At 33.9% G+C, this 14446-nt stretch overlaps 1 protein-coding gene across 1 annotated transcript in view; it reads right to left on the bottom strand.

Moving 5' to 3' along the window:
• Positions 1-14446, bottom strand: part of jbug (filamin-type immunoglobulin domains fbug) — a 64609-nt gene that overhangs the window by 34374 nt on the left and 15789 nt on the right. Inside the window, exons 7-20 of the mRNA XM_089714546.1 lie at positions 14268-14409; positions 13532-13695; positions 13083-13258; positions 12383-12495; positions 11728-11909; positions 10019-10261; positions 9681-9807; positions 9043-9451; positions 8526-8698; positions 8215-8314; positions 7688-7862; positions 7030-7199; positions 5765-5856; positions 4878-5054 (exon numbers count right to left, since the gene is read on the bottom strand). Coding sequence (XP_089570672.1) covers positions 4878-5054; positions 5765-5856; positions 7030-7199; positions 7688-7862; positions 8215-8314; positions 8526-8698; positions 9043-9451; positions 9681-9807; positions 10019-10261; positions 11728-11909; positions 12383-12495; positions 13083-13258; positions 13532-13695; positions 14268-14409 — 2443 coding nt within the window. The remainder of the gene's footprint in view (positions 1-4877; positions 5055-5764; positions 5857-7029; positions 7200-7687; positions 7863-8214; positions 8315-8525; positions 8699-9042; positions 9452-9680; positions 9808-10018; positions 10262-11727; positions 11910-12382; positions 12496-13082; positions 13259-13531; positions 13696-14267; positions 14410-14446) is intronic.

Here is a 14446-nt window from a genome sequence, read left to right as displayed (position 1 = left end):
CTCCTCGCTGCATAATTATAATGGCTTTGTTATCATATAATAACTGACATATCGTGGACAATTTATGAATATACATTATAATCGACCATTGTTTTAGCTTTTGTGCACTTTGAGATACCTAATGTTTTCAATTTGATGTTGTAATAAAACTTAATTTATAGATTTTGTTTATAGTCAACTTTATTGCACGTAGAGTGAGATTCTACACTTTCTAGAAATTACGTCAATGTCAATCATGTAATTGCAATTTCTCGGATCCGTATTTAATGTAACTTTTGCATAACTTAATGAGCTTCTATTTTAATTTCCTTTGAATCACTTTCTATTTCTAATTTAATAGTGTGAATTTACTACACATTAAATATATTATGAAACAGATTATGTTATTTTTATAAAATGGAAAAGTAGAGATAAGACTTTTTAAATGTTTACCAACTTGTAATAACGATGTTTTCGAATAGGATAATTTGAAAAAAAGGTTTAACAGCGGCAATGACGTGTCTCACCCACGTACATTATGGATGAGTGTGGAGGCTTCCGAGTGTTCTGTAGGTATATGCAAATAGACTCACTTATCGAGGCCGGAGAGACCTTTGAGACACGGAAACACTCCCTCGGTGACAGCTATCTAGGGCACTGCACGAAAGAAATCACAACACTTAAGCGGAATCACTACACACGTACAAGCCAGGTACACTGAATAACTCAACTGTTCTTGTACAAAAGATCAGAGAGGTACTGTTACGTTTTAGTATTTATTAACACATATGGTTAGATATGTACGACGAAAATGCATTTTGTTCGAGAGGCGAAGCCTCGTTCGAATGCGTCTGTGGGCCGAATGTGAATTGTGAAGTGCGGTGCGCAAGCGGCTCGCCCGCGCCCAGCCGCGTGACGTCACCCAGGTATTCAAAATGGCGCCGGGGAATTCGAGAGCCTACATTCAGTCGGTAATCGTAATTCTAGACTAGAGTTCACTTTTACCAAACATGTAAGTACTACTTCAAGGTGTATTTTAAGTTAATTTGTATGGTAGACTGTTTGCCTTACCAGCTTTGACATTAGAATTAGTAGACGATTTCTTGAATTACCTAGTAGATATAAATAATAATAGCTTGATTAGAAATTACTTATATCGTACCTATGCGGTATGACTGGTTCTTTTGTAATCCTATGTCTCGTTAAGTTTTGTATTTCATTAGATTTTTTATGAACTTGTAATTTATATGATCATAAATCGTAATTAGCCGTGACCGCGAAACAATTAAAAGGTCGAGATGTGCAGTCAATAGAAAAAGATAAATACCTACATACCTATAGCGTATTTATTAATATATATTTTAATCTTCTCTTATGTTTTATTTTTACGTGATATACTAACAATACTAACCATTATGAATAGGTACCGTGCTAAACATATACCTACGTACAATAAATATATAGTTACGTGCTAAATATATATGTACGCGAATATTATAAACAATTTAATGCCCAAGTTTGAAGTTTGACGTCGTAATTAACAGGTATGTATTAAGATTGTCGGTGTTTAGAATTAGAGAAAAAAAACTAAGCATCAAGCAAACTAAATAAATTAATAAAATCAAAATTATTTACTAAGATTCTTTCCAAAGATAAGAAAAATAGGTTCAAAAGTGAACTTGTAAAGGATTTATGCTGTAGCTTTTTAAATTGAATACATATTTCATACCACATTGTAGGTATAACATGTACTGATATATATTATTTCTTCCTATCACATACTCAGTATCAATTATGGTATTACATATCGGGTATTTAGTATTTACTGATACACGCGATATTATGCGTGTGGACGTGTTACATATATGTAACTCAGGTTTTAAACACTTTTTTGCTCAGTGAGTGAGAGCTGTCATCGATAAATAATTGAGCATTCATTTTTCATCTGTCTATATTATTTTTTTCCAATATAAGGACCTCCGGGAGATTGGTTATAATATGATTTTAATCAACCACAGTGACTAAGTGCGTGCAGTTTTCGATTTTCTCGTGATTTTTTAATTCACTGATTGGAGTGATGACAAAAATAAGGTGCAGATGAATAAGAAAAATATCTGACGAACCCCATTTTTTAACCTGAGGCGATACGCCCCCCCACTACGCAAATTTATATAATAACAAATAAGTAATAACACCTCTTAGATAACTAATAATGAGGTAGTTTTTGCAAAAAATATTATTTTACAGACAGAACTGTGAACTCGAGTTCTTGAATGCCGAAACGCCGAAATGCATTACTTAAAACTTGGGTTTCACAGAGCTTGTTAAAGTATAATAAGTAACAATTTGCTTATTCGCCAGAGCTGAAGCCGGTAAGTAATTCCCTAGCTGTCTGCGGCCTGCTTGAATTACAGTAGCACCTCGTTAAGTCGAACCTCGATAAGTCAAAAACCTCCAAATCTCGAAAAAATGTCTTGTTCCCTTCCCTTCAAACCCGAAAACCTCCGTAACTTGAAATCTTGGCCCTCTGTTAGTCGAAATAATCACCGAGTCCCTCCAAGCCTTTTTGGTACATATTTTCACTCTATAACTCGAAAAATTAAATTTGACCTCTGTATCTCGAACATGGCAACATTTTATTTTACAATCTTTATAACTTGATCATTTGGACTTTAACAACTTGCCGACAGTGCAGTACACTATAATTGTTTCTTAGAAAACATTTTAGGAGTATACGATAATAAATTTATGACTCACGAAAACACGTGTTTGCATTAAGTAGGTATCTGATGACGAAATTATCGATTCAGTAGCTCAGAAAACCGATACTAATGATTAAGATGACATAGAAGACGTGAATAGTACATGCGCTCCATGCGTTTCCATCAAAGAGGGAAGAACCGCATTAACCTTACGAAATTTTATAGAGCAAACCAGTTTCTCTGAAGAAGAAGAATTTTCTGTTCTTTATAGATTAGATAATGCTATTAGATAATGCTACCAAATTATCTAAAGCAAAAAAAATACTGACTTTTTTAATGCCATATTTTTTATTTTAAAATGATTTGAAATAATGTTGATTTATAATAAATAAGAATAAACCTCAAACTCTTTATGTCGAATCAAAATCCGCCTAAGTCGAAATCCTCCATAAGTTGAAAACTCTATAACTCGAATTTTTTGGCGTCTCCCTTGATATTCGACTTATAGAGGTGCTACTGTATTACGCATTGGGTTGTCTTCAAATAGAAGCTACTCCTTTATTAAGTATGATATCATACCACGGATTGTTATACAGAAACTAACTCGTTTCAGATTATAGATGTGTCTAATAGCTACTTCCAATTGTGTATAGTTTAGTATCACTTATTTATTAATCATGTAATGAAATAATTACAAACTGACTTATAGTTTAGAATAATCCCTGATTCATCTAAGATTATTGAGACCATAGCACTAATTTAACGAATTTATACAGGTACCAAAACTGAAGCTTAGGTACACATAATAATTTATAGTTGATATTAAAAGCATATTTTCAGTTACCTAGCGTGAGACTAATTTTATTAAGATTGCCGCCACGTGAAAATCCGAGGCAACCAGTGACTACGTTGGAATATTTAAAATTAATATTAAATTACTAGCGGTCCGCCCCGGCTTCGCCCGTGGTACATATTTACGTTTTCTCTACATAAAAACCATCCTCGTACTTCAAGGAATATAATAAAAAAAGAATTATCGAAATCGGTTCAGCCGTTCTCGAGTTATGCGCTTACCAACACATTTTGCGATTCATTTTTATATATAAGAAGATATGTGAGATATTATAACCACCTTATAATAAAAAGGTCATAGTTTCAGAAAAGATAAATTGACGACATTAAAACAATAAAAGATTGATTTGAATGAATTATTTTGATAAAGTAAATACAGAATTATGTATTGGCAAATTTTTGTTAATGTGAAAAATAAATTGCAGTAACTATTAATATTACGGTGAGTACCTAAGATGCAAAACATATAGAAAGAGCATCCATTATATTTGAAACTGTGTTTGAATTAACAATAATATGTGATACCCTCATCATTTACATACAGGATATATTTATTGCCATCTTATGCAACACATTATTATGGTGAATGGATCTAAAAAAAAAAAAAAAAATCTCTGCCAGGTAACCCAATATTAGGTAATATACAGTATTACATAATTTTTAGTAAGCAAAAGAGCTGAGTCAATCCTCTGCTAAAATATATACCAAATACCATACAATATACCACAGCAGATAAAAGACCCATAATATTATCGTAGGACAAGATATTGAATTTTCATTTTCGATAACAAGTAACAAATCCAAACTACATGTGACTTTAAAGAAAACCGATTAAAGTAAAAATCGTCTACCTACCACTGCCCTTTAGCTTCTTAGGGCCTCGGTCGTCCCTTATTATATTTTAATAGGTAAGTGGGCTCATCCCTTCATAACCTTACCCGAAAATAAATTATACTTTGCCTCTGTTACGGTGGAGATAAGAGTAGCGAAGAGGATCTAGGTAAAATCGTAAAGCGGGCAAGTTGCAACCACAATAATGTGAACGTTTATTTTTATTATCGGAAGTTAGAGATATCAGCGAATTTTAAACCTTATCTATTAATATAAATGAACTTAAAAATGATGTAATAAACAACTTTCTATTCATTATTAATGTGATTATTAACACTAGAACTGATATCACTTTTAAAATGTATTTCAATATTTATTCAAAAATAAAATTCACACGCGTTGCCGTTCACAAAGTTAAATAATTATTTTCAAACTGGCCACTTTTTTCTGCGCGTAAATAAAATACAAAGCAAAACAATTTAGCGAAGCTTGTCTATAATAAAGAAGCCTTACCTGGTACGTGTTCATTGTTAAAAGTGACCCGCACAGAATGCGGGCGTAACACCCGAGGGGTGAACGCGGCGATGTATCTGTTTGCGCCGAGCGACCGCACCGAGCTGGCTACCAGCGCTCCGTTACCGCCGGACACTTCTAGCTCCAGCTGGCCTGGGCCTGCTGTGCTGGCATCCACTAATCAAAAATAGGAAAGTGTATGAGAAGATATATGACTGCGATATGATGACCACTGGTCAAATTTAAAACTGGCAAAATTGTATGAGAATAGTTGATCGTGATGTTTGAAATTGCGATCTAAATATTTATTATATTGTTTCTAATAATATAAAAGTAGGCATAGATAAAGTCATATATTTTATTAAATAATAGTATATTATACAAAAGATTTGCTATTCATTAACAAAATTACTATTTTGTAATTTCATTTTAGAAACCCTAAATCATTAATTTGAACCTGATATAAAATAAAAACATTGAAATGTTAAGTAGAACTCATTATATTTCCTGAATTAGTCCATTATTAAATGAATAAAAGAGTTCAAATTTTTAAAATAAGCTTTCATTTGGTTTGAATTAAATTTTGAGCAAGAAGCAGAGCAAGATTACAACGATATTGTTTAGAAAGGAAAAGGAAAAGTTTTACCATTTTTTTTATAAATAAAATACTGACGATCGCTAGATATGTACTGTACTGAATGAAAAAAAAATTGAGAAAATATTTCAAGAATGATAAATTTTCGAAAAATGGTCTTATAATTAAAATATACATTGACAAAATTTCTTTAACCTAGTTCTGGAAAAAACATGCTATTTCCGAGAAGTTTCTCGTTAATTAAAAGAGCGAATTTATTCAACAAAAACAGATTGTTGGACCTTGTAATTACCTATAAACTCAACAGGTTGCCCTACAACTCCTTTGTAAGTTGGTTTTATTACTATTCCTTTGGCACCTCTATTGTTATCCCTTTGAATGGGTCTGCAACAAATAAAGTTTTCATTAAGTTAGTTAAATTACGGTAACATGAGAAGTACCTTAATTCTTCAAGTTCAATTAAGACACATTCATATCATTATTAAGAAAGGGGCAATACAGAAATATTTTCGTCATAAATTAATAGCTGAAAAAGAAAATGTTTTGTAAAATTATCGATTAGAATGCCATTGCTAGTCATAGTTTAAGCAACTTTTTCCATTAATGATAATATAAACTTAATGAGTGCTATGCTTATAGATGAATTTGTATTTATTATCTGTAGTAGGTAACAGAATATATAAATTAAATTCCGAATCACCAGGGGGCTGCAAGGAGGCCGTTACTACGGATTACAAAATTTATTGCACTGAAAACGCATTTCCGTTAAAGGCTTTATATTTTCTTTATAGACTACTTATTTCGTTCTTGGCGGTCGTTTCTATCGATACACCTGCACCTATTTATTTTGTGGAAAGACACATTATTCTATTATTAACGAATTTATTTAATAATAATATTCTTTGTGATTTTTTAGCCAATCAAAAATGAAGGCTTCAAATTGCCCATTTCTTAAAAAACTATTCTGATTTCTGTGTATACCTTCATAGCAATGCAGTATTTATTTAATGGAGCACAATATCCATAACATATCAGCAACTATAGTATAAAATAATTTTATCATAAATAGTAGAACATAGATGAAATAGATTGCAAATATGTTTAAAACCACGCAAAATAATAGGAAAAAGATAGGTAGGTACATCTAGGTAGGTAGAGTACGGATCACGAAATAAATTGCACGTTCGGTTCAATTTTTACATGCGAATTTTTGTATTCCGGACACAAAATTACTTGTCCGTCCTTTTTATGTATTCGTGTTGCGATCCTTTGACAAGATATTAAAGTGTAACAATACATAAAAGAATATAAAATCAGCGGTTTAATACAATGCTTCAATGAATTTGATATTTCTATTTGGGTACGAGTAACATTTGAAATTAGACATTGTGGTTGTTTGTTTATCCTTCTACAGGTCGATGAGGTACTTGTTTTACGTGATTTTGCACAAATACAGAGACAAATTTAACATCAAATGAAACATAGTTTTATCAATCCTGTCAGAGCCACACACAATATTTGTATAGCAAAGCAAATCAGATTACAGAGGAAAGTTACCTGAAACGGGCATGAGCTGCGTCCGTCTCAGTGGGGGCCCCCCCGGTCGGGTCGCGGGGGGGCCTATTGGATAAAAAAGACTGATGCTGTTGGCGCTTCTCCTCCACACTGCTGTAAGAGGAGTCGCGGACGACGTACGAGCTCTCGTGTACTTCCCGCTTGAACTCTTGCTACATAGAAAATATCTCTTATTAGTGGGATTATTGGGTTCAGATATTTCGTAACTTTAAGTTTACTACTGACAATAATTAGTTTGTTTCGAAAATATATTGACGATAATACCAACCTATTGATTCAGTTCATTACATCAATATCTACAAAAAAGGGTTAATAATATTATGTACCCATATATTATATCTTATAACACTGTTTCTTTTTTTTAATCACAATTAGAGATTACAATAAGATAAACAGTTATCTGTATAGATCGCACTAGCATAATGTCACTTCAACTATATATGCATATCTGCATTGAAATGCTCATAAATTAAGTAACCCGTATAGCGTGCAAAACATAAAATTTCACGTTCATTGGGCTGCCTATTGCCACTTTAAATTTACCAAAACATATATAATTATGGACAAACTAATTTCCACCTGAGCATACACGCCGGCCACAGCTGAGTACAATTTCATCAAACACGTAGAATTTACTTACACGGCTGGTGTAAGTGTCGGATTCGTGCTCGTCTGCCAACCGGTCGAGCTGGCGGTTGAACGAGTCGCGCGACAAATCGCTAAACTTGTTGAGCTGCTTGTTGAGCTGCGTGTTGCGCTGCGTCTCCCGCTCGAGTGTGCTCTGTCCGTACCGCTCTGTATTGCTTGGCTCCAAGCTATTTGGACAACATTAATTTACCATTTGTGATTGATTTCAAACATCAATTCATTAGAAATTTACCGTGAACACAGAACACTTCACGTGGGTACTGTGCTTTGAATAGACGTCTCTGTGAGAATACAACCTGATAAACTACATTTGCAGCGTTTCGTTTTTTGGAATTTATACCCCAAATATTGTAGGTCACTCATATATTCATAATTGAGATTGAAACATTTTTTTTATTGTCCTTGACGAATGGAAATTGTTTCTTATACAAAAAGTCTTAACTAAAGTTTTAATTACAAAACAAATTGTTTACTTAACGAACCGTGATAATTATCTCATAATCAAAATTTTATTCTCACCTATTATTACTGAGCATTTGCCTTGTTTTCTCAACTGAATCCCATGAATCTTTTCTTGTGCTGGGTGCTCTCCCTCCCGGATCCCCACCTTCTCCTATCCCTTTTTGAAATAAATGAATACCAAAAATCTTGCGTGTTATATTTTTTTTTAATAAATCAAACATGAATCTTGCTAAATATATTACATATTTTAGGTGTGGATATTTGGTTAATTGATCTATTTTTTATTTTATAATAACGTAACTAGGTATATTAATTATAATTCCATCTATGTTTTTACTTTTCATAATATCTTTTTTAATATAAAGTACCTGGACTTCCATATCTCCTGGCACGTTCATTTTCCAATGATGATAATGGACTGCTCTGATCAAGATTATCTTGAGAGCCACTGTATGAACTGTACATTTTGTAATTGGATCGTTTTTCTACTACGCGTTTCGTAGTTGTAACGGGACTGTAGCGTTCCGTCGGACTATTAACGCTGGAACAAAAGGAATGGTACATTTTGTTACTTATTGCACTTGATATCTATGCCAGCTTCCATTTTTAGTTATATTTTCCGAGCACAATTGAAACATTTACATAAATTAAAACTATTCAAGTTGCAGTCTTTGTGTTTAGCCGAAACTCTTAAAGTATCAGACTGCATCCTATTCACAAATTGCGTTAGAGCAATCTCATTAACCTTAAAAGTAGGTGCAATTAATTCTGTTTGAGGGGTTGTATTACAGGACCGACATCGATGGTTCATTCAATCACAAACACGAACCAATCATTCTAGAGCTACGTAGATATGCTATATTGTATCTTGGCTATCACACGTACCGGTTAATTGGACTAGCCGTCCTATTCAAAGGACTGTCTTTCCTGGTTAGCGGGCTTGTCCGGCCGACTGGACTTGTCGCTCTGTATGGGCTGCTCGCTCTGTACGGACTATTTGACCTGTTAATGTCCAATCTCGAGCCATTTCCCAAATATTTCGATGTTATTGGACTAGCTGTTCTATTCCGTGGACTTTCAGGTTCGTATTTATACGCTTCTTTTTTATTCACCCTAGACGTATACGAATCGGTAACATCGAAAGATTTATCTTTGACATCTGATCCATGTTTATAATAATCGCTCGAATCTCGACGCTCTTCCCGTCGATCTATTGAGCTCGTGTTATATTTCGTAGCATTCGAATCGTATAAATTGTATGGATTGTGAGGACTTTCAGATCTTAAGCGGGTAACTAAAAAAAACACAAAAACGTTGCATCAAAATTTTTATTCGGCAGTTACAGTGGTATTTTTGGTTTAAAGAATTATGTACCTAGAACGTTTTAAAGAGCTGATTATTTTTGTAATCTTATATGAGAACTTAAATATTACTAGTTCTTGAAAATAAGAATACCTTAAGAATAATAAATTATAAACAGTACTGATTTTTTTACTAAATGTTCTGTTCTTTTTTATAAATACCTGGACTTGACATTCTGGCATACGCAGGCGATGGGCTCGCGCTGTCTCTGGGTTTTTTAGAGCGTGACCCTACTCTAAACACATGCGGCGATCCGTGAACATCATAACCGTTGAAATATATGTACAACTGCAAATATAATATTACGTTAAAAAAATGTGTGAATATGTATTGAAAGGTAACATTTAAGGGCAATTATTATTCACACTAATGGATACGAATTAAATGTATTCGTAGAACTGAAGAGCCAGTATACAGAATATCTGCCATCTGGACATTCAAATGAATCAAAATAAATCCTGAACTGCATGTGTAATACATATATATAAGTTGAAATTACCCGATGCTTTCCCGGTGCCTTTGGCATGAATGTCGCTCGATATTTAGTTGGCGACAACTTCTCTAGAGCACACATTACGCTTCGTTTATCGTGAACGATGTCTAGCTGCAGGTCGCCCTTGACGCCGCAGCCGCTGGTGTCCAACTCGAAGGAGTGCGGTTTGAGTGGCTCGGCCCCTTCGAGCGCGCCCGGGCTGAGCCGCACGCCCGCTGGCTCGAAAACTTCGCACGTGAAAGGTCCACCCTGTAATTATTTACGTAATGAAGATGCATCGCATGTTTGGTCGATGAATTATTTGTGGAGCTCCATTCGATTTTAGGATACACTGCACTCAAAGTGGAATTCGAACATGTAGCGCTTATATAAGTGTAACTCTTTGTAGATGAATTATTTAATAAAACTATAAAATTTCAAAAAATACAATGGCTAAAATCGTTCACAAAGAAAACATGTTACATTTTAAATTGTATTGTAATTGATTTTTGTTTAGTCTACACGAGCTACATAATCCGAGATCTATTTTTCTAACTGAATAGGAGTTTAAATAAACATTTCCACTGTTTCCCTTTTTTTTATAAAAAGTGGATTATAAAAATTAATTCAATAATGTTAAGCTAGCATTTAGCGCTTTGAGAATTCTAGGAAACAGTGATTTGATTAATGCGAGTCCATTAAGAATATACAACTTCTGCTTCATTAATTAAAAGCAAAACCTTTCTCCAACATAGATATGTTTAAATATTATCGTTGATAGATACCTATGTTGTTTTTTTTTAAATTATATTACTTTATTCTACATAGATACATAAAAATAAATAAAAATAACTGCGTTAAAAACAACCGACTTCATAAACAGAAAAGTAAAAAATAAAAAAGATTTGATATTATTAATTACTACATATTATTTAGATGTGCTATTTACTAAAAAGGTTTGATGTCGGTGCACGGGCTTAATACTAGTGTTTGGCACCGACTTCAAACCTATTTAATAAATAGCACATCTAAATAATATGTAGTAATTAATAATATCAAATCTTTTTTATTTTTTACTTTTCTGTTTATGAAGTCGTTTGTTTTTAACGCAGTTATTTTTATTTAATACTTTTTAGTGTATTTATCAACACGAATCAAACGAGCCCAATTTCGATATAATTGAGTCAATATATTACTGAGTTCCTAAGGCCACCTTCCGATTCCATCATCAAATCAGCTCTATGTCTATGATAATGTTTCATCGCTATCCAATTTACATAAGTATACAAAATTTCAGCTCAATCGGTTACCGGGAAGTGAATCAAAGTTACTTGCTACATTTCAATGAAGTCATCGACTACAGACAAAAATGCTCATAAAATAAAAACTACTGGGTTTATCCGAATAAAATTTTTATGGGACCAATTCGACACCATCCCGCATCGAACAAAAAAAGAATCACGTAAATCGGTTAAGAAACCTAGGAGTAATCGGTGTACATACATCCAAAAAAAAAAAAAAAATTATACCGGCCGAATTGATAACCTCCTCGTTTTTTTGGAAGTCGGTTAAAAAGTCAGTAACTATATTGTTTTAAATTTATCGTACCTTTTCAAGTAAAACATTTCGACAAAAATAATTAATACTGTATACAAATTCAAAACTTCGTATAAAAATGGGAATTTTAAAAATAAGTACAAACTGTCATTGTGTTATGAAAAGAAGTACTTATCTACCTGTATATGTTCTCCCTTGTACGTGATCGCGATAGTCCAAGTGCCCGCTTCGTCAGGTTGGAAGGTAGCGCTGGACGCGGTGGTGCCGGGTGCTGAGGGTGGTGGGTGCCGCGCCTCTAGCGGTACCGCTCGACCGCTTGGGGAGTGCGCTGTGACGTCTATGTCTTCGCGGCGTGGTGCACCTGTGAATTGTTTATATAGTGTTTCAGGCAGCTATGCAGATTTTTTTCGGAGTAAGTTATCTTACAAATGATATCTCTTTTTTCTATTTTTTTGATTTTTCTTATTTGTTTAAATACGAGGCTTGTGTAAACTTTATTTTAAACTAGCGGTCCGCCCCGGCTTCGCCCGTGGTACATATTTACGTTTTCTCTACATAAGAACCATCCTCGTACTTCAAGGAATATAATAAAAAAAGAATTATCGAAATCGGTTCAGCCGTTCTCAAGTTATGCGCTTACCAACACATTTTGGGATTCATATATGAAGATATGCTAATGACATATTTAGAAGTAAAAAGAAATGATGGTTATCCAATAGATAACAATGTGAAATATGTATGTATTGACACAATCATGCTGAGGCCTGAGGGCCATTATATTATTATTAAAAAAAAACACTGTATTTTTTTAAATAGGAAATTTTAATTTCATACCTGTTGCACTAACTAATACTTCTACAAGACTACCAGCTGCACAAGGCGCCATGCCAGGTGGAGGTACTGACACCAGTCTTGGCAACACTCGGAAAAAGTATCTGCCATCCACCCTGTATAAAATAAATTATGTAAGTATGTATTCTACTACATACATTTTAAAGGTCAATGACCTATCCTAAATCAAAGATTTGAGCCCGCGAGTTGTTAGGCGTATGCAATAGCAATCAATACCTACACGGCTTTTAAAATCCCTGACATAAAAGCTGTCGTTGTTTTTCTACGAACAAAGATACGAATATTTTGATGACTAGCAGCCATCTATTATTTCAAATGTTCGCCACTATTGTGTGTTTTATATGTGAAGTTACTAATATACCTACCTACTGTATACATTACTTGAATTCATATTTAATAATTCACATTTTTTGGTAGTTGCCAAAATAATTCATTTCAGAATGAAATTCGTTGTAACTGTACTATTAATATTTTATGAAAAACCTTCATAAAAATACTTTTTAATATTACAATTATGTACCATGCGCTCATCGAATTTTAACAAAAATTCAGAAATATATAATATGAAAACACTAGAGCATTCCGTTCCCTTTGTTTTAATTAAAGCTTGTTAAAATTTTATAGCGAGATCGTAAATGCTTATAATAAAAGAGTGAAGTCAATAAAGTATCAATAAAGTTACCTGATATCGTCGACGACGAGAACAATTTCGTGCATACCAGCGTGTTCCGGTACAAATTCCCCGGAACCTCTCGAATCCAGCTTGAGCCTCGATTCCTGCTCTAATGGATTCACTATGTATACTTTCACTTCAGATATTGAAAGATCCCTCGATATGCTTTCTACTTTAATATATGTCTGCAACAATGAGAATTTCTAATAAAATTTCATGAAATTAAAACATTTCTCAATTCAGCTTATGCTACTGAGTTATTTTTAATTAAAGATGTTCCGTAAAAACCTATATCTAAACATGTAAAGCTTTGTGTGAACCAGGAAAGAACAACAAAAAATCTGCAATAAATAATGAGTTAATTTCCAAGATTAGCTTCGTCTCGCTCGAGAGCACACCCAGTCGCGTTACGTAATATTAATGTTCTTTTTCCTTAAAATAAATCCCGAGGCACTTACAGGCTCTCCTACCCTCCCCGAAGTGGAATCGAGTGCGACTCGCAACATGTCGTGTACGGGCGGACGCGGCGGGATGTTTCGGAACTGGGTAGCCCATGCCATTACCCCTAAGTGTTCTACGTCACTAGAGCTCATGTCCTTGGCTGATAATACTGGCTGGACTCCTGCAATGAGAAGTCATTTAAATTCATTATTGTTACAATGTAACGTCCCTTCCACGAATGATGCTGAATGCACACATATTTTATACAGCATGTAAAGCTATTACATCCTTCCGCTATGCCATGTATTTTATTGTAACGAATGTTATTTTGTAATGTGTAATAATAAAACTAGATCAAAATATATAATTTGATGACAAGATTCGACGATGAATAGCCAACTTTATATAAATGAACATGTTATACCTTTATAGATAATATAATCATTATATTTTAAATAATTTATTCATAAGTGGTTCTTTAATAACCTCACATGTTGAATTAGAGATATTTTGCAGACAGTTTGGATCATTCGGCAGTTTTCCCAACTGAATACCACTGCGGCAGATCAAAGGTAGGTAATATCGGAGCAGAATATTATGTACGAGAATTTGGCAATTTGTTGAAGCAACAAAACATTACTGTGCAATTAATTGATACACGAATTGGAACACACATTACGCATCGGGGACTTGTAAACGTTGTTAATTAAAGAAAAACGAACGTATTGGTGGGTGGAGTATATAATAACATACCTAGTTTTTTGGCTGCGTCAATTGCTTGTTGATTGTTTTCTTCCCATCGTGCGGGATCCCTTCTCAGTCGGCTGGGTGGAGGAGCTGGTCCCCCCATCGACCTTACCAGTTCATTTGCTACTCGACCGTCGTTCCAGTCAGTCTAAAAATTTAAATATTAGTGTGAGTTACAACATTTT

Source organism: Colias philodice, chromosome 3, assembly GCF_061535455.1.
Source record: "Colias philodice isolate Cphi_HAF_F1 chromosome 3, ilColPhil1 Martin Lab GWU primary, whole genome shotgun sequence".
In the NCBI taxonomy this organism is placed as follows: domain Eukaryota; kingdom Metazoa; phylum Arthropoda; class Insecta; order Lepidoptera; family Pieridae; genus Colias; species Colias philodice.
This window is presented reverse-complemented; position numbering and strand designations above follow the sequence as displayed.